We start from the raw sequence: 20078 nt of genomic DNA on the forward strand, positions 1-20078 counted from the left end.
TCAGGATGCTGTCTGGTCCAGGAATGGGTTTTCTGATAAGTGCATGCCATCTTGATTTGGGGTTCAGTGTATGGGTTCAGACATTGTCTCTGGTGTCCTCCTCCCAGCTATGACTTTAGGGGGAGCATGAGACCACATGCCGAGGCACGGTTTTGTTCTCTGTAAGCAGGGTGGTACTAACTCTGATGCCTGCTTAGGTCACAGAGATGGGCTGCGAGGTCCCAATGACAGCGTCTGGCCATGGCTGTGCCAGCGTCAGGGGAGTTACAGAGAAGCTGACTGCAAGAACTGGGCGTGAGCTCATCTTCCTGCTGCTGCTTCCTACGCCGCCGCCGCCGCTGACTCTGCCTCTCCCCCACCTTCCTTTCTCTCCAAGGACTTAAGAGTCTTTAGCCAAGTGATGCCCCTCAGCTGGAGTCAAACCCTGAATGCAATGCAGGATGGGCTGCATGCAGGGAGCCCATTTACAGTGTAGGAAGAAGTTGAGGGCCATTGGAACTGGGCCTGCTAGATGGGATGAGATAAACAAGAGCATATGATAACTAGGACTATCTTCTGACACCCCAAACTCTTAGTCTCTTCCTCAGTTTCCAGTTCTCCTGCATGTGCACACAGACACATACACAAATACACACACACACAGAGAGAGAGAGACAGAGACAGAGACAGAGACACAGAGAGACACACAGAGACACAGAGACACAGAGAGAGCACTTCAGTCTCCCCAAGATACAGGCAAGTGTGGGTGCCCTGGTTCTTCCATGCCTGCTGTGTGTTGTATGATTGGTGAACCTGGCTGTTCTCCCTTCTAGCACAGCACATTCCAGCAAACAGTGCTGTGTGAATGCTGTACACTCGTGTGTTTGAGATTGCAGAGAAGCACATGTGTGGTCCAGGTCTGGAGTCCACCCTGTGCCTGGATCAGGCTTCCCGTGATCCTACAGGAAGCCCAAGGGATGATCTCATGAGGGAAAAGATAGCTATGCAACAAGAAAGGACTGGAGAGCAGAGGGGTGGAGCCGGCCTTAGGGTCTAGAAAGGCACGGTGCAGTGCTGGGAAGTGACCAGAGGAGGGCAGAGCTGAGACTGGGAGAAGGGATGTGGTCCAGGTGGGGTGGGGTGTGTGAGGGTGACCTCAAGGGCTTTCCACTGTGATGGGGAATTGCTGCAGGCGCCTCAGAAGGGAGAACCAAGCATTGTTCTGTGACCGTGCAGAGTTTGGGGTGCTTCCGCAGTTGGATGGCTGAGACAGAGAGAGTGGCTGGCCAGTAGGAACTGGAGACCAAGCATGGAGTTCCTGAAGCAACAAAAGGAAGGAGGAAGCGGGATCTGCCCATTTGGTGGCGGAGACAGGGCATCCGTAGAGGTGGTCAGGTGTGAGACCTGCGGAGGACCAAGACAGGTCTAGAGGACAAGGCCACAGCTGCCTTAGGAGCCCTGTCAGAAAGGCTGTACGGTTTCTGTGTGGGAGGCTCAAGAGCGTGAGCACATGCATGGGGAGGCCATGCGGGCAGGATGCTGTGGACACGGACATGCACATGGATGGGGAGGCTATGTGTACATAGGTGTGGGAGTCAGGTGGGCAGGATGCTGTGGAGATGAACATAAGTCATTAGGTTTATTTATTATTTAAGTTATTAATTTATTTAAGGGGGAGCTACGTGGAGGGGGGCGAAGCAGTTCTGGGAAAGACAGCCACTTTAAGGAGAAGCCTGGAAGCCAGGAAGGGGGCATCGTGGTGCCCTGGGACAAGGGGTTCCACTATGAGGTTATGAAAGGGATGAGAGTCAAACACAGGGAAGGAGCTGGTGACCCCAGGGAGGATAGAACTGAAGTAGGGTTAGATGAGGGAGAGGCACACCCACTGGAGCCTGATCCAGGGAGGTCATCCTGGACCTATTCTGTTTCTGTCTCTTCACTGTCTGGGGACATTTCCGCTTTCTGTATTCCTTCCTGGTTCCCAGGGAGCCAGATGATGTGATATCCACTCATGAAGCCAAACTGAGCTCCGGCGTCCCACCTGGGCAACATCATTTCAGCCGTGAGACGCTTTCTACTCCCTTGACCCAGACCCAAACCCTAGTGCTATCTCTGACCCCCCTTCAAACACCTTTTCTTTACTTCTACTGTGTGCCCAAAGGCCGCAGTGTTGCCTACCCCATGCTTAGACATGCACAGAACCACTTAGACGTGCACAGAACTACCACCTTCCTGTCAGAGGTCCTTAGAGACCTCGTCTATAACCCTTTCTGCTGAACCCAGTCATGAGCCCCAACCTCTCCTGTTGCATCCATCACCCAAGCACTTGCTCTTGGCCCTTCCTCTGGCCAGAGTCCTTTCCCTGCCCCACTGCCTAGGACTACACCAGATCCCACAAGATTTGGGGGAGCCAAGGGCCTGCTTCCTACAGACTAGAAACCACAGCAGCCCGTGCCTTTCCCAGAGGCCCTCCCTACCTGGGCAGGCTTGCTTCTGCCTCTTCGCTGGGCAGTGTTCGCCCTTGTTTCCTGGAAGCTCTGAGCTGTTTGCTGATTGGCCAGAAGATTTATCACTGTACTCCCGGGGTAGAGCTCAGGACCCTCTGCCAAGAGAAGGCATGAGCAGTGCAGGGCAGGGGATGCCCAGCATGTGTGGGCAGCATCTGTCCTTAGCTTTCATGGCACATCTCCCAGCTTACATTGGGCTGTCTTCTCCCTCTTTGGGTCCCAAGACAGTGTCATGGTCTCACTATGGACCACTGCAGGTGGCTCACATCGCTTGGGCTCACATCACCTTTGTCGTGATCCTAATTTCTCCGGTCATCTGCTCGTTCTTTGTTCCACACGGACCTAAAATCTAAGAAAAAACTGGGAGATCCTCACTGACTGGCTCCAGGTGTCCTCAGCTGGCTCCATGGACAAGACAGACAGAAGGACAGCAAGAGGAATGCATGGATGTGGATGCTGAGTTCCAGAGTACAAGAATGTGCCCAGGAAGAGGAGCTGGCAGAGTCATGCCCCCTCCTATATCTTTCTCTGAGCGCCACCTCCCCTATGTTATTGGGGTACACTCAGATGGTTTAAAATTTTCTGTGAATCACTGCTGCTTGGATAGTGCCGAAGAGATGGGGAGCTGCCCGGAGACCCCCCAGGAATGTTCTGCTCCATGATTTCCAGGGTTTAGGCTACACTTGGTGGAGGGGTGGCCCAGGCTTCACACTGGGTCTTGCAGACGCACGCCTGGCAGCTGAGTGGAGTTTCTGGGGGCACGTTTCCCGGGTGTGAGGTGTGGAAAGTTCCACATGGCCCTGGCATGGGACCGTGCAAGGCTCTGCCTCAGCGGGCAAAAGGAGGGTGCTGTGTGCATACCTCCAGGGAGACAGCCGTTCCCCCCATGCACAAGTCGTGTCTTGTTGACATTTCCATCCGTTTAATCACAGGCTCAGGGAGACTGTGGGAAACACCATCAGGATGGAGGTCTCCAGCGAGCACTCGGGCAGGAGGGATGGCTGTCTCCACAGGGCCAGGCTTCTGTCAGTCACTAACCCCGGGCAAGCTGAACCCAGGCTCAGACATGCCTACGGGAGAAGACTGGGACTCCAGAAGCCTGCTTACCCTTAGAAGAGTCCACACAGCTTCGGCTGGTGTTCTAGAAATGAGAGGACCCTGTCTCCCCATCCCTCACATCAGAATGAGCATGACGCTTGCCCCAGGGAAAAGGAAAGAGGCCCAGGAGTGAGCAGGTTTCTGTAGAACTCTGAGACCCCACAGAAGCAGATGTGGTCACGGGGGCCATGGCACTCATACCTGTGCTGCATGAGTAAACACTACTTGGCTCCTACCCAGAGTTACTACCTTAGTAAGAAAGCAGAAAGGGGCCATGGGACAACAGAACAAGTGCCCAGGGCCTAGGCCTTGCGTTGAGGAAGTGGCATTGGAATATGAAGTACTAGCGGCAGCACAGGGGAGCCTGAGGGACCACGGCAAATGGGGACATGGCAGCTAGCTCCTTTCACCAGTTTTCATCCCAGCTACTTCTGTGGGAAATCCAGGGTGGGCCACAACTGCCCTGTCATCCACAGGAGGGGACACACAGAGGCTGGGGTGATTTTCAGAAAGAAAGGAGGGAAGAGAGAAAGGAGGAGGCAGGGAGGAAGGAAAGAAAAGACAGGCAAAAAAAGGGGAGGAAGGGAGCAAGCCAAGGAAGCAAAGAAGGGAGAAAAGAGAGAGGAAGGGAAGGAAGGAAGAAAGGAAGGAGGGAGGAAATGATGGAGAGAGGGAGGAAGGGAAGGAGGAAGGGAAAGAGAGAAGGAAGGAAAGAAGGAGGAAGTGGAAGAGGGAGGAAGGAGAGGAAGGAAGGAAGGGGGAAGTAGTGGGGAGAAGGAGGAAGGGAAGGAGGGAGGAAATGAAGGAGGAAGGGAAGGAGAGAGGGATGAAGAGTGGAGAGGAGAAGGAAGAAAGGGAGACCTAGACAAAGGTCCTCTTCTACTGATACCGCAGTAGACTTGGGTGGAGTTGTGCTCCAGACTTTCCAGGTATCCTGTGTGGTCTATGAAGCCATGTTTCCCTCCGTGCATATCAAAATCTCAGGGAACTCTGAACTTAAGGCTGCTGCTGCCATCTCCTGCTGTGTACTAGGGTCCCTGGCATTATCCTTGTGAGCCTGGCTGAGGAGAGGAAGTGGCCAGACCAGGTAGACCTATTAGAGCAGCTGTGGACTCAGCATGAGGCAGGAAGGAAGGAAGGAAGGAAGGAAGGAAGGAAGGAAGGAAGGAAGGAAGGAAAGAAGGAAAGAATGAAGGACAGACAAAGGAAGTTTCCTTCCCCCAAAGGCATATTGAATCCAGGGTACAGAAATGCTTGGGTGCAAGGCATGCCAAATCCAGGGTACAGAGATATTTGGGTGCCCCTGGCAGGCAAGCAAGCTCTTGGCTGGTGACTGTGGATCAGGAACTGACTGGTCACTTTGGTGTGTGGACTTTGGTTCTTTTTGTCTGTGGAGATTTGGAGGCTTCAGTATTGGGTCCTTGGAAGCACACTGGCAGCAGAGCCTAGCGCCTTTGCCCCTCGAGAAGGTGGAGTATGGAGGGAGCCTCGTCAGTGGACAACACTCTCGCGGCCCCGTGTGCCATCACGTGTTCCCACTTCTCTGTGCTTACTGACTTCCGAACCCCCCAGTATCACCAACCCACATCACCCCAGTGTAAACTGAGGCAGAGCAGTTGCATGAAAATGTTGGGTTCTGTGTGAAGCAGATGGGGAGACAGCAGACAGCACGGCCTTAGATGTGTTACAGGGAGGGGAAGCCCAGAATGCTGGGGCAGCTGAAGAGCACACGGGAGCTTCCTGGAGGCAGGGCACCTTGGCAGGCTGGTCTTCTGGTGATGAGATAGAGAATGAAGTTAGCCTGCACCCCCAGGCCTTTGCATTTAAGTTTGACATCCAGTGCATGCAGCAGGCAAGTTTTCTGTTATTATTTTCATTAGGGGAAAAAAATCAACTTTCTGGACAATGTTGCACGTCGTGTAAAGCATGTACCTTTTGTTGCGAAGAACTGGGCGCAGCCCGTCCACCTTCGTGGTCCATCGTGGTGTTCTGGGCTATGACAAAGGCTGTCGAGGTTGATGACGTCAGAAGGGACTACGTAAGGGCGGTAACCTGCCCCAGCCTTTAAAAAGACGTTCAGTTTCAATCCACGTATAAGAACCTATCGATTGAGATTGTTCGTGGGTTTGAAACAGTTAAGATGGGAGGTGGGAGTCCTTAAGGTAAGAGCACAGTACCCAGGTTTAACATGAGGGCAGGAAGGCGGAAGGCGAGAGCTTCCTTGTCTGGTCAGGACAGGTGACTGGTGGGGGAAAAAAGGGATGCATGGGGGAGGCCCTGCCCTCACTCCAGCATTGAGCAGGCAGAGCCTGCTCCCCCCCTCCCCCCGCCCCGTCCTCCGCCCCGGGGCACTGTCTGTGGCCAACGGGGACCATCGTGCGGACATTTCCTTCAGAGGCTGCTGAAGTCCAAGGAGTAGGACTCTCTGACTGTGTTTAGGTCTCCGTGTGTATTTCAGGGTCTGTTTCGCTCAGCAAGAGATTCTGAGCATCTCTTTCCATGCCAGGTGCTAGCACAACCGGTACACGTTCAAGAATGCTACCTATTGACGGCAAGTCTATCCCACATAGAGCTTCATAGCTCTATTCAACCTTTGGTACCAGCCTTGCTTCTTGTGGGCAGACAGCCTCTGTCCCTTCCTCACTGGGCCCTGTGCCAGTATGTTAGGGTAGGAATGTGCCAGCCCAAGGCGGTGGAGCTCCTGGACTCTGGTGTCCTGCTGCTTGAACCAGGGTTATTCCTCTTCAATAGCCATAGGGTTTCGGCTTCCAGGCCCCACCCTCACAACTGTGCTATGAGTTATGAATGGACTTAATTCCCACTGTGCAAAAGAGAAAACGGAGGTCCAGGGATGTGGAACCTTTTCCTACCTCTCTCCAGCTCCTGCTGTCCCCTACGCCCTGAAGCACAGTTCTCACCCTGGACCCACCGTCAACCAGGAGAGAGTGCTGGAGGGTTAGACTGGCTTTATCTCCTTCTCTCTCTGTTCAGAGCAGACAAGAAACTCAGCTGCCTTTGGCAGGAGCTTGGGGAGCTAGAGGCCCAGTTTTTGGTGTCCTGTGCTCCATGACCCTCTGCTATAGGGCAGGGTCACCAGCGTGCTGTCACCCCACAGCATGAAGAGACTTCCAGGAGACAAGGTGTTAGAACTGAGTTGAAGTCTGAGCTCAAGGAAAGAGGGCAGAGGCACTGATGGCGCTGCTTCCAGCAGGGGTGCCTGAGAGGCCTCCTGCAGGTCTCTATGCAGGGGCCGAGAACAGACCACTAAGAGTGAGGAAATGGGAGACTCTTTGGAGAAAGCCTGGCCTTCTCCGGAGAGAGCAAGACTAACAGGGGCCCCATCTGTCTGTTCCCAGGACAGTGTAGAGCGTGGAGCTCACAGGGGCCCCATCTGTCTGTGCCCAGGACAGTGTAGAGGGTGGGGCTCACAGGGGCCCCATCTGCCTGAGTCCAGGACAGGTCTTACTCTCAACTGTCCCGGGGGTTTGCTGGATGATTCCAGTACCACTGGACAAAGTCTAGTGTGTGACGCAGAGACCTGGGGGTGGGCTGTGTTCTCCTCAAACCCATCCCCCATCAGAGCTGTTGTCCCCTGATGTCGTGGAGACTGGCCACTAGTGGCCTGGACACTGGAGGAAAGGCCACCCGCTGGCTCCATGACTCCTTCGTTCCTCAAGGCTTCCTCAGGTCACGCCCAGGCACCCCACATGCACATGTAGGCACATGTGGGCTGCCGCAGGCCGGGCATGTCCTAATTAGCCCACTATCTTGGAGTTCTCATTGAAAGAAAAACAAACCAAAAAACTTCGGGTTTTGCCCAGGTTCTTCCCTGAGGCCAAGTGGCTTTGTCTGGGCTTCCGGGGGGGCCTCTGGGCCTGGGGGACCCCTGGGCTTCTGTGTGGACCTTCTTAGACCTCTCTGACAAGCTTCTAATTTCAACAGCCTATCTGGAGGCAGGAGTAGGGGGCCTGACTGAGCCTCACAGCCTGGCAATGAGGAAACAGGAGCGGATCCTTCCCCAGGGCCTCAGAGGAAGGAGAGAGCGCTAAGGAGATCTCCTACGCTTTGTAATCAGTGGGGTCCTTGCCGTCTTTGGGAGGCATAATAGACACCAAGACTGTGAGCAAGTGGGTGGAGTCCCTGAAATGCAATAAAAGAGCAGGCAGGGGAGGTCCAGCCTTCACTAGACAAGGGGACAGTTTGGCCCACTGGCCGGCCAGTCCAGTGTCCCCAAAGCAGGTCTTCGGGGGCCTGCTTCTGTGAGAAGGCCTCAGATTCGCCATGCCAGCCAGGTTCTGCACTCCAGTGCTGAGGGCCTGACTGCTGGAAGCGCCCGGTCCCTCCTGCAGAATGCTCCCCCACAGATGCTATCACTGTTCCTTTTGGTTCAATTACTAAGTCCTTGGCACCCACCTCCAATCACGGAAGAATGCAGACAAGTTAAAATATGAACCTTACTGCCATGGGCCTGTACTCTGCTTCTGAGCAAGAGAGGCAGGGCTCTCTGCCCATCAGGATGGGACAGAAATTGGGCATGGAGAGGCTGCTACTGCCCACTGCCGCTGTCGTGACCTCCCTTCCCAGAGCCCTTCGCTGGGGAGACATTGAAGGCTGCAGGAAGGAGGTGGACCTACCGTCCCATCCTGGATCTGAAACGTAACAGGGAAATGCCTTCCCCGAGGTCCAGGGATCCCCTGGAAGACAGGAAACATGAGGTAGAACCACGGCTCTATCCTCATTCCTAGACAGCCACATCGGAGAGAGCTGCCTTCCTGACCATCACTCAGACGTGGGAAGCCATCACCGGACTCACAGCCTCGCCGTCACCTTCCTTCCTTCCTTCTTCATTCATTCTCTCACTCATTCCTTCCTCTGCTACTTTGTGTGCACAGAAAAATGCCTCAAGCAACCGCTCTGAAATGCACACCTCTCAGGGAGCACAGTGGGTGGGATCCTGCGTCTGTGGGCTCCTTTGCGGCTACGGCATCCTCCGTCTGCGTCTATGTGACTCTCAGTGTTTATGACACCTATCCTGTCTGTGGGCTCCTTTGTGTCTGTGGGATCCTGTGTCTGCTGAGTCATCTGTCTGTGTGTTCTGTGTCTGTGGGGTTGTCTGCGTCAGTTAAAGCCCGTGTTTGTGGGACCCCGTGTCTGTGGGGACCCATGTCTGTAGGTTCTGCATCCTCAAATTCTAATGAGTAGGAATCAAAAAAATATTTGGAAAAATCGCATTTATACTAAACAAGTACAGGCATGACTCTCTTCATCCCTTAAGTGGGGCAGTCTAATGGTTACATGGCAGATACCACGTGCTAGGTTTTGTGAGCCAGCCAGAGGATGTGTGTAGGCTCCGTGTAAGTGCTATGCCATTGTCTATAAAGGGCTTTATGTTAAGGGCATCCATGGGGTTCCTGGGCCTGATGGCTCACAAGCGCTGCGGGACACATGCACAATGTGAACCACATATGGAATTCTGGACTTTAATAACTGCATTCCCATGATGAGAAGAGGGACAGAGATGTGGCTCGGGGGTGGAGTGTTTGCCTATGTGAAGTCTGGGCTCAGTCCCTGGACTGCAACATAAAACAGATGAAAGGAATTGGTAAATGCAACTGATAGTTATTTCTGCCAATTTAGGGTCATCTCAGTGTGTGACCATGGAGCTAGGAGAAAGGTGTTAGACCTTCTTTCTCTGGCATAGAGTCCTTGCAGTTGGGATACTTTCCTTCATGTGCTAGCCACTGGTCCAACTCACAGGATGGTGTGGGTCCTCACACGCTCACAGTTCTGTAGGGGAGATAGGAGTGACACCTTCCTGTGGAAGGCATTAGGACTGGACAAAGGTCAGAGTGCCCAGATGCTCCAGCTGCTGTAGCCAGGGCTAGCCCCTCTGAGCGCAGCGGAGTCTATGGCAAGGCCAAGGAAGAGGCTTCTGCTGGGAGGTAGGGCTGTGGTCAGAGGCCTATAGGAGGAGTCTGAGAATGGGGATGCTTGGGTGGGGGGCTGTGCTGGGCCAACCAGAGTTCTGCCTTTATGACACCCACACTCCTGTGCCAGGAGGAGGAGTGGGACCATGACCTTCCTACCAGGAATCTGTCGTCAGATCTTGGGATGGGATGGAGTATCAGCCTAGATACTCCAATAGGGGAGGCTTCACCCCTCTTTCTGAGGGGGGCCAACTGTCACATCCCATGCTCCCCTCACATGGCCTTGGTGCTGGGGAAGGTAAGGATCAGTTCCTTCCTGCTTTTAGATAGCATTATTAAGGTGTAATTCACACACCACACAATCTACTCATTTAAAACATATGGTCTGGGGGGTGTGACTCAGATGGTAGAGTACTTCCTGCCTAGAGTGTTTGAGGCCGTGGGTTCAATTCTCAGCACAGTATGAAGTAGGCACCCTGGTGCCTGCCTGTAATCCCAGCACAGCACTCGAGAGGGAGAGGGAGAGGGAGGAGAAGGAGAAGAAGAGGGAAAGGGAAAGGGAGAGGGGAAGGGGGAGGGGGAGAGGGGAAGGGGGAGGGGAGAGGGGAGGGGGAGGAAAAGGGAGGAGGATCAGGAGTTCGAGGTCAGCCTCCTATATAATGAGCTCCAGGCCAGCTTGGGCTACAAGAGACCACATCCCAAAAACTAAAAAGAACAAAACAAACAAGTAAATAACAAAATGTACCACCCAACAGTGTTCAGTCTGATCAGATGTACGCATCCATCACCTCCAGAACATTTTCTCCTTGCCGGAGAGGAACAGTGCCTGAGCTCCCCTACCTCTCTCTGTGCAGTTCTGTGGTCTATTGCCATCTTCCTCTCTGGCTTCACCTGTTCTGTGTTGTTTACCAACATGAAGTCACCACTGTGTGTCTGCTCGGAACAAGGTTTGGAGTTTCATCCACAGGCTCGCTATGTTGTCACAGTCTTATGTCATCATAGTCCTATGTCATCACAGTCCTATGACGTCACCACAGTCCTATCTCATCACAGTCCTATGACATCATCACAGTCCTATGGTGTCATCACGGTCCTACAATGTCACCACAGTCCTATCTCATCACAGTCCTATGTTATCACAGTCCTACGATGTCATCACAATCCTACGATGTCATCACAGTCCTATGATGTCATCACAGTCCTATGATGTCATCGTAGTTCTATGATGTTATCACAGTCTTATGTCATCATAGTCCTATGGCATCACAGTCCTATGATATCAACACAGTCCTATCTCATCACAGTCCTATGGTGTCATCATGGTCCTATGATGTCATCACAGTCCTATGATGTCATCACAGTCCTCAATGCCAGTGCTCTTCTAACTCCTTTGTCCACTTGTCCGGGATAGGGGTGGAGGAGCTAGTGTCCTATCGCACAGAAAGTTGAGAAGGTTTGGGAGCCTGCCCAGGACTAGGAAGTACACAGTGGTCAGGGTCTGGTCTCAGCCCCTCTGTGGATAGATGTTTTTTTACTATGGAAATGGGTCCCCCTGCCAGGGTCTATTTGCCCAAGTCCAGTAGGGCCTTGCATAGTGGGGAAAAGGTGGGACTCAGACATTGGCTCGGCTCAGGTTTTGCTCAGATCTGCTCTGCACGGCAGCCGCTGGCTGCCCCAGTGTCCCAGAGCTGGTAACTCTGCCTGGTCCTCAGTCTCAGGTGCAGAGGCCACAGTTCCGGCGAGAGACAGAACTTGGTTCTGGAGAGATGGCTCAGTGGTTAGGGGCACTTGCTCCCCTTGGAGGACACAGGTTTGGTTCCCAGTACCCACGCGCCAACTCATGACCACCTGTAACTCCAGGTCCAGGGGATTCAGATGCTCTCTTTGTTATTGAACTTGGGGTTCTACCTTGTGTCCTGAGCCAGCTTTGGCCACCCATACACAAGAAGCCAATTGAAGAAGTCAAATGAAGACGGGAAAGTTTACTCAATGTGGCCACACTGGCAAGCAGGACAGAGAGAGCCATTAAAGTTTGGCTTCAGGGTCCAAAATGAAATCAAAATTTAACTAGAGCCGGGTGGTGGTGGCGTACGCCTTTAATCCCAGCACTCAAGAGGCAGAGGCAGGCGGATCTCTGTGAGTTCGAGACCAGCCCGGGTCTACAAGAGCTAGCTCCAGGACAGGCTCTAAAGCTGCGGAGAAACCCTGTCTCGAAAAACCAAAAAAAAAAAATTAACTAGAGGGCCAGGAATGTACATATCTGAGCATCCTGGTCAGGGTGCGACCCAGCTCTCACTGAGCTTCAGCCTCAGTGGGGGCAAGTTTATGTGAAATCTTTTTCTGAGCGACAAGCCGTCCTGGGGCCTTTTCCTTCTCCCATGGCGAGATTCTTGTGTTGGGGAGGTGGGAGGTGCGAGGAGAAATTCCCATTTCTTTGGGGTCCATTGTTTTACTACTCTGACTGACAGAGAGGCACAAGTCTCTCTTTAGAATATCATTCAGGGGTAGAGTGACATCATGCTGGCCTGCTTCCACATGGGGCCGCATGTGGCGAGCAACACACATCCGGGAAAACACTCATACACATAACATAAAAAATATATCTAGAGCTGGGAGGTGGTGGCTGATGTCTTTAATCCCAGCGCTCAGGAGGCAGAGGCAGGAGGATCTCGGTGAGTTCAAGGCCATACTAGTCTATAGAGCTAGTTCTGGGACAGCTAAGGCTACATAGAGAAGCCTTGTCTTGAAAAACCAATCAGTCAATCAAGAAGTAAATAAATCTTAAAAACAAGCAAACAAACTAGAACCTGTCTCTGGCCCCTTGTCTCCCGAGTTCCCTCATCTGATCTGTCCTCTGAGCTGATCCTCCTCCTGCTGGGCAGCCTTTTCGTAGGACCCTCTCTCCTGTATTATCTTCAGTCTGGTGTTCTCAAGGACACTCGAATTGTCAATCAAGGACTCACAGTGGACCACTGGGGCCTTGGCATCACCGGTCACTTTGTAAAACTGCCCTCCGTGTGAGGACTGAGGGACAGGAGGGGCTGAACACAAAGTATCCAGGAGAAGGGAAACCTGCGGCCTGCAGCGGTGTTGTCTGGGAACATGGATTGCAGCTGGCTAGTGGGAGGGGCCATCGAGGACAAGACTCCAGGTTCAGAGGCCTCTCTGAAGAGGGCAACAGGGCAAAGGGGGGCACTTTGTACTGTGACCCCATTTCTTCACCATCTATCCAGTCTCTGTTATGTTGCTGGCTAACTGGAGCCAGTCATTTCCCCCTCAGAGTCTTAGGGTCCTCATCTGTGAAGTGGGAATAGACGGCAGTACCCACCTCAGGCCTGTGGAGGTCCATCTGAGTTCGCAGGAAAGCTCACCAGCGCAGAGAGGATCAATTAAGCAACCCAGTTAGGGACCCACTCTGACCAGCATCAGCCATTGGTACTATCTTCCCAAATCCTTCTTGATTTGATGCCTTTTGATGTGGACCGGGGGGAGGGGGGGGGTCTTCCAGTCTTCCAGTTGATAGCTGTCGAGACACCCATGGCAGAGAGGTGGGGCCTCCCTAAGGTTCCTGGGCCAGTGGGGTAGTTGACTTGGAGGAAGGGCTGGACAGCCTGGGCTGTCCTAGAGAACCAGCAGGGGTTCTTGGAGGAGCTGCCTGGACCCTGGAGGAGTGGGGACATTATAGTAATGGAGATAAAGCCAAGGCTTAAAGAAATTCCTTTGAAAATGGCTGTTGGGACCTCTGGGGACCAATGGCAGCCTCACCTCTGCCCATCACTCAGAGGGCTGGACCTAGGAGTCACATCTGGCCTTCCAGGACTTCAGGGTACCCATGCTCTAGAACCCAGTGCATCCCACCCTACCCTTGCAGCCAGGCTACAGGCTCTCAGAACTTTGATCTTTGTGGCCCTCCAGCCCCTGTGCTGTCCCAGGAACACAGTGGAGCCCACCAGGGTCTTGGGTGGGTTGGGAACCTTCCCAACCAAATAGCTCCCCTCCAGGTAGGTGTGCAAAGCCCCAATCCACCTTGCTGGCAGCTGGGTGGATCCCCAGAAGCCCTGGCACCCGGGAGGCAGACGGAGGGGGCAGGCAGGAGAGGTGAATATGCGTTTATCCCAATACAAGTAGTGACCTGTTGGGGTGGGGTGGGGGCCCCAGGAAATATTTGGGATGACTTGGAGCCGGCTGGCCCTTTAAGGCTCCTGTAACAAGACACCTCCCCAACGGGACAGGAGCTGGAGCTGGGGCTTCCACCTTAGCCCTCGTTTCTCCCCTCCCTCCTCCCCCTTCCTTGCCAGGCCCAGTTCAATTTGCTCAGCAGCGCCATGGACCAGATGGGCAGCCGCGCGGCCCCGGCCAGCCCCTACACCCCGGAGCACGCTGCCAGCGCACCCACCCACTCGCCCTACGCGCAGCCCAGCTCCACTTTCGACACCATGTCTCCAGCGCCTGTCATCCCTTCCAACACTGACTACCCTGGCCCCCACCACTTCGAGGTCACCTTCCAGCAGTCCAGCACAGCCAAGTCAGCCACCTGGACGGTGAGTAGCCGTGTTGTCAGTGGGCATCTGGAGGGAGGGCAGCAGGGTGGAATACCACGGTCCTGGCACTGAGGTCTGTCTGAGCACACATGCTGTCCACATGGGGTTCCCTCCTGGCCAGAGCCAGGAGGAGCATCAAGCAGGAGGCGGGTTCTGGGGCTGGGCAGTTTGGGTGTGCCCACCCCTCGGACGTGTGGCCAGAGTCAGCCAGCCTCCCATGGGTCTGGAAAGGTCAGGAGTGTTGCAATCAATGAGATCCATGGGGCAGGGAGACTGGCCGGCTTTTTTGTGCTCAGTGCCTTGGAATCCATCCTGAGCTGAGTCCCGCACCTCTGCTGAGTCTTGGGGGCCCACATGATCCTTTGGGGACTACCTCCTCCAGGTGGTGTGGTGGCTTGCTGGTTGTGGACCGGATCTCCAGGAGTGTAAGCACAGTGCCAGGAGCTCTGGTCCTGTCTCAGACGCCTCTAGGAACAGTCTGGTTTGTGGCTGGGAATTAGCTGATGTTGTCAAAATTCACCCCATGCGCACTGGCTGCGAGTTGGGTAGCCAGCTAAGTGCTATGACTTGCCCACGGTGGAGTCTGATCTTGCCCCCATTGCACAGGCAGGGAAGCTGAGGTGTGAGAAGGGAAACAGCCTGCTCAGAGTTGTGCACCTAGTAAGTAGGTGCTAGACTTGGAGTTCAGGGGTCACTGCCACAAGCCTTCTTAACCACTGAGCATCCAGGCTGTCTCTGGGAGCAAGGGCTTCAGGAGAAGCAGGGTCAGACCTTGGGGACACTGTCTGGACGTGCGGGGCATGCCAGGCATTGGGTAGGAAGGGCAGTCCCAGGGCCGTCCAGCTGGGAAGAGGGAACCCTGCACTGGCTGGGCCAGTCGGAGGTGCACGGAGGGACACTGGGTCGTCCAGCTGTCCACCGAGCAGCAGCATCCGTCCTCTGTAGCTGGAGTTGGGGCTGGGGCCGTCTCTGCAGTGCAAGCTTTGTCTCGCCTCCTCTTCTCAACGGGAGCAGGGCCCCTCCCAAGGCTCCTCTCCAAAACCTAAGTCCCACTGGTGCAGCTTTCACCTTCTCTCTGGAGACTGAAGAGCTGGACAGAGACAGCCCTGTATGTGGCCACAGAAGATTTGTCTAGTTGGCCTGGGTCTGGTCTCAGGCCTTGACCTCCTGCAGTTTCTTTTGGCTACTGCTCTTGGTGGGCTCCCCAGCGTTTGGTCCATGGTTAACTAATGGCTCAGCCCAACTGCTGGGGCTCTGACGGGCTCCAGTGAGTCAAGAGGGGCTGGGTGACTATAACAGTGCCTCATCCTGAGTTTGTCTCACGCTCCATTCTCCCCAACCACTGACTGAGGGGCAGTGGTAAGGGTCCGAAAGAGACGGGACCGGTATAGCACACAGATAGATCTTACTCTTGTCCTGGGGCAGTGGAGATGAGGGAGCCATCCAGCGGGGCCTCCTGAGTTGGCTTTTCTATAGAACTGTTATCCTTGCTGAAGGTCTCTCCTGTGTCTGTAGATGGGCTGGGGTGGGGTAAACCATAGATTCTTCATCCAGCCCAGCTCCTGACCTGGGGTGAGGTCAGGAAGCCTGGGAGAAACATGGGTAGTTCCAGTGACAAGAGGCTCTCCACACTGCTCTTCCACTTTCAAATGTCTTCCCTAAGTCCGCCTTTCCCTCTTAGGGTGAGGTGGGGACCTGGTCCGTCATAGAGGTCTGGTGGTGTCAGGAGGAAGTCCCCTAAACCCTGGGGATGATGCAGCTTGTAGAGTTGCCCCCTCCATCTTATTTGCCTGAGGATGTTGATGGGGTCAGTCTCTGACTTGTCTGAGGGTTCAGGGTACCTCAGATGGTCAGTATTGGTCTTTGAGAGGGGCAGGCAATGCCCTCTCTGCTGGCTTCCTCCTTCCACTTGGGGCCTCTGCAACCCCTTGGAGGTGTCTGGCACTAAGTCTCCCATAATGGTTTGTTTCCTGCTGCCCTGCTCTAACTGTCCTCATGGGGTGGTTTGCTCAGACTAGAGACAGTCCTGGCTGGCCAGACTTGCCATGGATCACGGAAGGCTTGGCCTCCCAACCTAACCTTCACCCAGTGCCGGGGCAGCAGAGCTGAGTTGTTGGGAAAGAGGATGCTATTTCCCGCACCCTCCCAGCCCTGCCACACAGGGGGCGGAGGTGGGACCAACATTGATAATGAGATTTTTGGCACCTTGGCGATCTGGGAGCAGACACCCAAGGGCTTTTCTCAATGCCTAGGGAAGGGCTGGTGGCGGCTGCTCTCAGCTCTGGGGGTCCAGCTGTGCGTGCGCTGCCCAGGCTTGCCGTCTAGGCTTCTGCACCTCGGCCCCTGCCACACTGCTGGCTGGTAACTGGTAGATAACTCATATTTTTCTCAAGCACAATTCCATATTGACTGTTGCCTTCGTTCCTCTCATACTGGCAAAACACCCTCCCTGGCCTCCAAGTGACCACAGCTGTTAATGGGGCCTTTGGCCTCAGCGTTGCCGAAGTCACCTTTCCAGCCCCAGAGGATCTGCTTGCCCAAATCAGCTTCCCTCAACCTAAAAATCTGCTTGTGTAGTAAGAGGTCTGGCCCTCAGTTCATGGTCCTACATGAATGTATACACACATGTATGTGTACATATGCCCAGGGTCCCATATGGGTGGACACCTCGGTACACAGATGTGTGTAGTGCATGCACATATATCTATAGGCACACAAGGATGTAAACACACTTGGGCATATACAGAGATGCACACACATATACCAGTAAACACAGGCGTGCCAACAAATAAGAATGAGCATGCAAGCACACATGCTAGTCTCCCTGGTTGCTGTCTTGGGTTCTGACAGCCCCTTTCCTCAGGCAAGGCTGAGCAGCGAGTGGCTTGGCCAGATGAGAGCTTTATTATTGGGTGTGAGATTGTGGACACCTGGTCTCAGGAGTCCCTCAACAGAGGAAGAAGTGGAACCAACAAGCATGATGGGAAGGGTGGCTAGCCGCTGTCCAGCTCCAAGCGCAGCCCCTTCACGCTGCCTTCGTCTTGCTTACAGAGGTGGCTGTCTTCAATATCGGAGACATTCAGAGAGAGAGAGGGCTCTGCAGCTGGGCAAGAGGGCCCGTGTGGATGTAACGCTGGCCTGGTGTGGTGTCCGTAGAACCCCAGGGGAAGGCTGTGACACCGCTAGCTTGCTAGAGAGGGGGCTAATAGTGAGGGCGTGTTCATGGATGACTTGATTGGCCTGGGAGCACCATTGATGAACAGATGGTTTGGACACGGCCCCAAGTAAACTTCAGTGGTGCTCAGCCTCTGTGTGTGTGTGTGTGTGTGTGTGTGTGTGTGTGTGTGTGTGTGTGTGTGTCTGCTTGCCTGTCTGCCTGCCTGCTTTCCTGCCTGTCTATCCTGAGAAGGAGCAGCTATGCACCCACCCACCCACCAGCCCCTGGCGGGAAGCACAAAGCCTCTGTGAGGGATTCCTGGGGAGGATGGGGCTGAGTCAACACTAATGGATTTGGAACAAACTTTCCAGCCCCTCGGAGGTTTGCAAAGCAGAAGAATAGAGGAGGTGTCCCAACATGATTGTGGTATCAATTGCGTTATCCTAAAAGTTTATGGAATGCATAAATGGAATTAATACCTTTTACTGGCACCGGGAGCAATTATGTATATTTAAAGCCGAGAGGAGAGTTCTAACAATGTTTATTGTGGAGATGAAACGTGAATTATTGGGGGGAAACAAGAGCACTTAGAGAGGAATTACAGCAATTGCTCATATTGTGTGTAACTTCACAGTAGAAGGCAGGCTCCCGGTAGGCTGGCCCTGGTCTGTGCCGGGTCCCTGCTTCAGAGATGGGTCTCTGCTCTCTCCTCCACTGATGGCCCAAGGGACTTTGGTCCACAGTGGGCACAGAATTTAGCCTGGAGACTCTGAACCTCTGGATCCAAGTGCAGCTAGACACTGGTAACATGGTCCCCGTGTTGAAGGATGCTCCCCACCTGGGTTACACCACATACCTCCAGGGCTCTAGTGTGGAGCAGGAGACAGGGCACCTTGTGGGATAGGACTCTATCCCATGGGGCTATGGAGGATTGAGTTCTGATTCATACATCGCAAAGAACCATCCATTTTTCAGAGACTCGGCTGTATGGACTGGGAGTGTGGTTCCTGGTTTTCTCTCCACTCAGCCTGCCTGGTGTGACCCTGGGAGGCCTAGTGCTGATACTTACATAGACTCTCTCACATCAACTCACACCATACTGGTAGATAGAGACCTGGTCTGACCGGGGTTGTGGAAGACTCCCTATTTCCTGCATTCTGTGCAGCTGATGCAACGGGCATGGCATCTCAGGACCCCCGGTGCCACCCCTCAGCCTGCAGGGGATGTGTGTACCTCCTTTCCCGCTTTGCAGAGGAGAACTCAGAGGAGGGGCCGGGTCAGGGCACACATCAGCAAAGTGCAGGGACGGGATGGCAACCCAGTGGCATGTCCCAGGAGTCTGTGGAACTCTCTCTGCCTGCCCACTGCTTCAAGTTCTCCAGGGCTGGTTCTGGAACCTTAGGAGCTCTGAGAACAGGTAATGATGAGGCTTTGACACTTGGGGGGTGGGGGGCACCGCTTACTGTGAAGAAGGGAGCTTGGCTTGTTCCTTAGCACCTTGAGAATTTCTGCCACCTCTCACGCTGGCAGAGAGACATTATCTTCCCACCATCCACCCTGGGTAGATTCTTAAATGCTTCCTGATTAGAATCTTCTAGGGCTGACCAATTTCAAAGGTGAGTTAGCCAGCCAGGTCTGTGAACCACCTCTCCCCATTGTTGATCCATGGTATGCTTTCCCTGCAGGACCTAGCCCTGCCCACTGCCCCTCAAGTCTGTCAACACACTTTACAGCCAGATGAGAGACCAGGGCGGGGGAGGTGTCCATGCTAGGCTACAGCTGGGCAGGGTTTGGGGAATGGAGTAAGGTGAGCTCCAGGGCCGAATGGTGAGTTGGGATTTGCACACCTGCCCCTCCAGGCTGGTGATGGTTATAGGAAAAACATGAGATTTATCAGACTCCCACTTTGGAAGCTAAGCTAAGATGCATGGAGACCACTCCAGAATAGCCCAGACTCTGTTACCTCCTCCTGGAAAAGCCCAGAGCCCATCCAGGAACTCTGTTGCTTGTACGAGTTGGAATGTTCTAGGCTTCGAGCGTAGGGAGGAGGGGTCTTCTGCCATCACCCGCCACTGATCAGTCCAAGAAGACATGGTGGACCAACCTTGGTGCTCTGAGACGGGGTAGCAGGTTGTGAAGCCGGGCTGTGCAGTGCGCTTGAGGGCTTATTAGAATCTCCTGGACAGGTTGCTGTGGGGCAAATAACCATTCAGTGACCGGAGTCCCAGGTTCACTGCTCAGTGCCTGGCCTGTATACCTGCCTCTCCGCCAGCAGTGCGAGCTGTATCTGCTCACTTGGTGTCCCCTTGAGCTTGACAACCTAAGGGAGCTTGCTGAGCCTTAGAGGGGGCGGGAGGTAAAACAGGGCAGTGTCACATCTGCATGTAGTGCTGGTTCCACGGAAGCTCCCAGTCTGCTGTGCCATGCTTAATGCGGGATTGGACATTTAGACACCTGAATGTTCCTGTTCCAAAACTACAATAAGGTGCCCAGAGTTCAGTGGAAACTTGTATTCTAATCAGTTATTGCCTACAGCATTGAAGAGCAACTCCCTCCCAACACACACACACACACACACACCACACCACACACACACACACCACACACACACACACACACACACACACACACACTCAACTTGCTTCCCTGACTCCTGGCTGTCACCAGCCCCTGAGACTATACGGAAAGCCACCGGTCCTGAGAGGAGCTGGCCAAGGTCTGTGTTTAGAAGGGTCACAGCTCACAGCTGGAGTGGAGATGGGTGTGTCAGACTGTCCTATGATGCCCTGCAATCCTCATGCTGACGAGGTTGATCCTGCCTGTGGACGTCGCCACTGACAGCCAGCGTAGGCTCCACGCTGTGTTCAGA

The 20078-nt window shown here is 54.0% G+C and overlaps 1 protein-coding gene across 1 annotated transcript in view; it reads left to right on the top strand.

Moving 5' to 3' along the window:
* Tp73 (tumor protein p73) overlaps window positions 1-20078 on the top strand; it is a 77606-nt gene that overhangs the window by 43199 nt on the left and 14329 nt on the right. Inside the window, exon 4 of the mRNA XM_038333413.1 lies at window positions 13810-14052. Within this exon, the coding sequence (XP_038189341.1) occupies window positions 13810-14052 (243 nt within the window). The remainder of the gene's footprint in view (window positions 1-13809; window positions 14053-20078) is intronic.

Source organism: Arvicola amphibius, chromosome 6, assembly GCF_903992535.2.
Source record: "Arvicola amphibius chromosome 6, mArvAmp1.2, whole genome shotgun sequence".
Lineage (NCBI taxonomy): Eukaryota > Metazoa > Chordata > Mammalia > Rodentia > Cricetidae > Arvicola > Arvicola amphibius.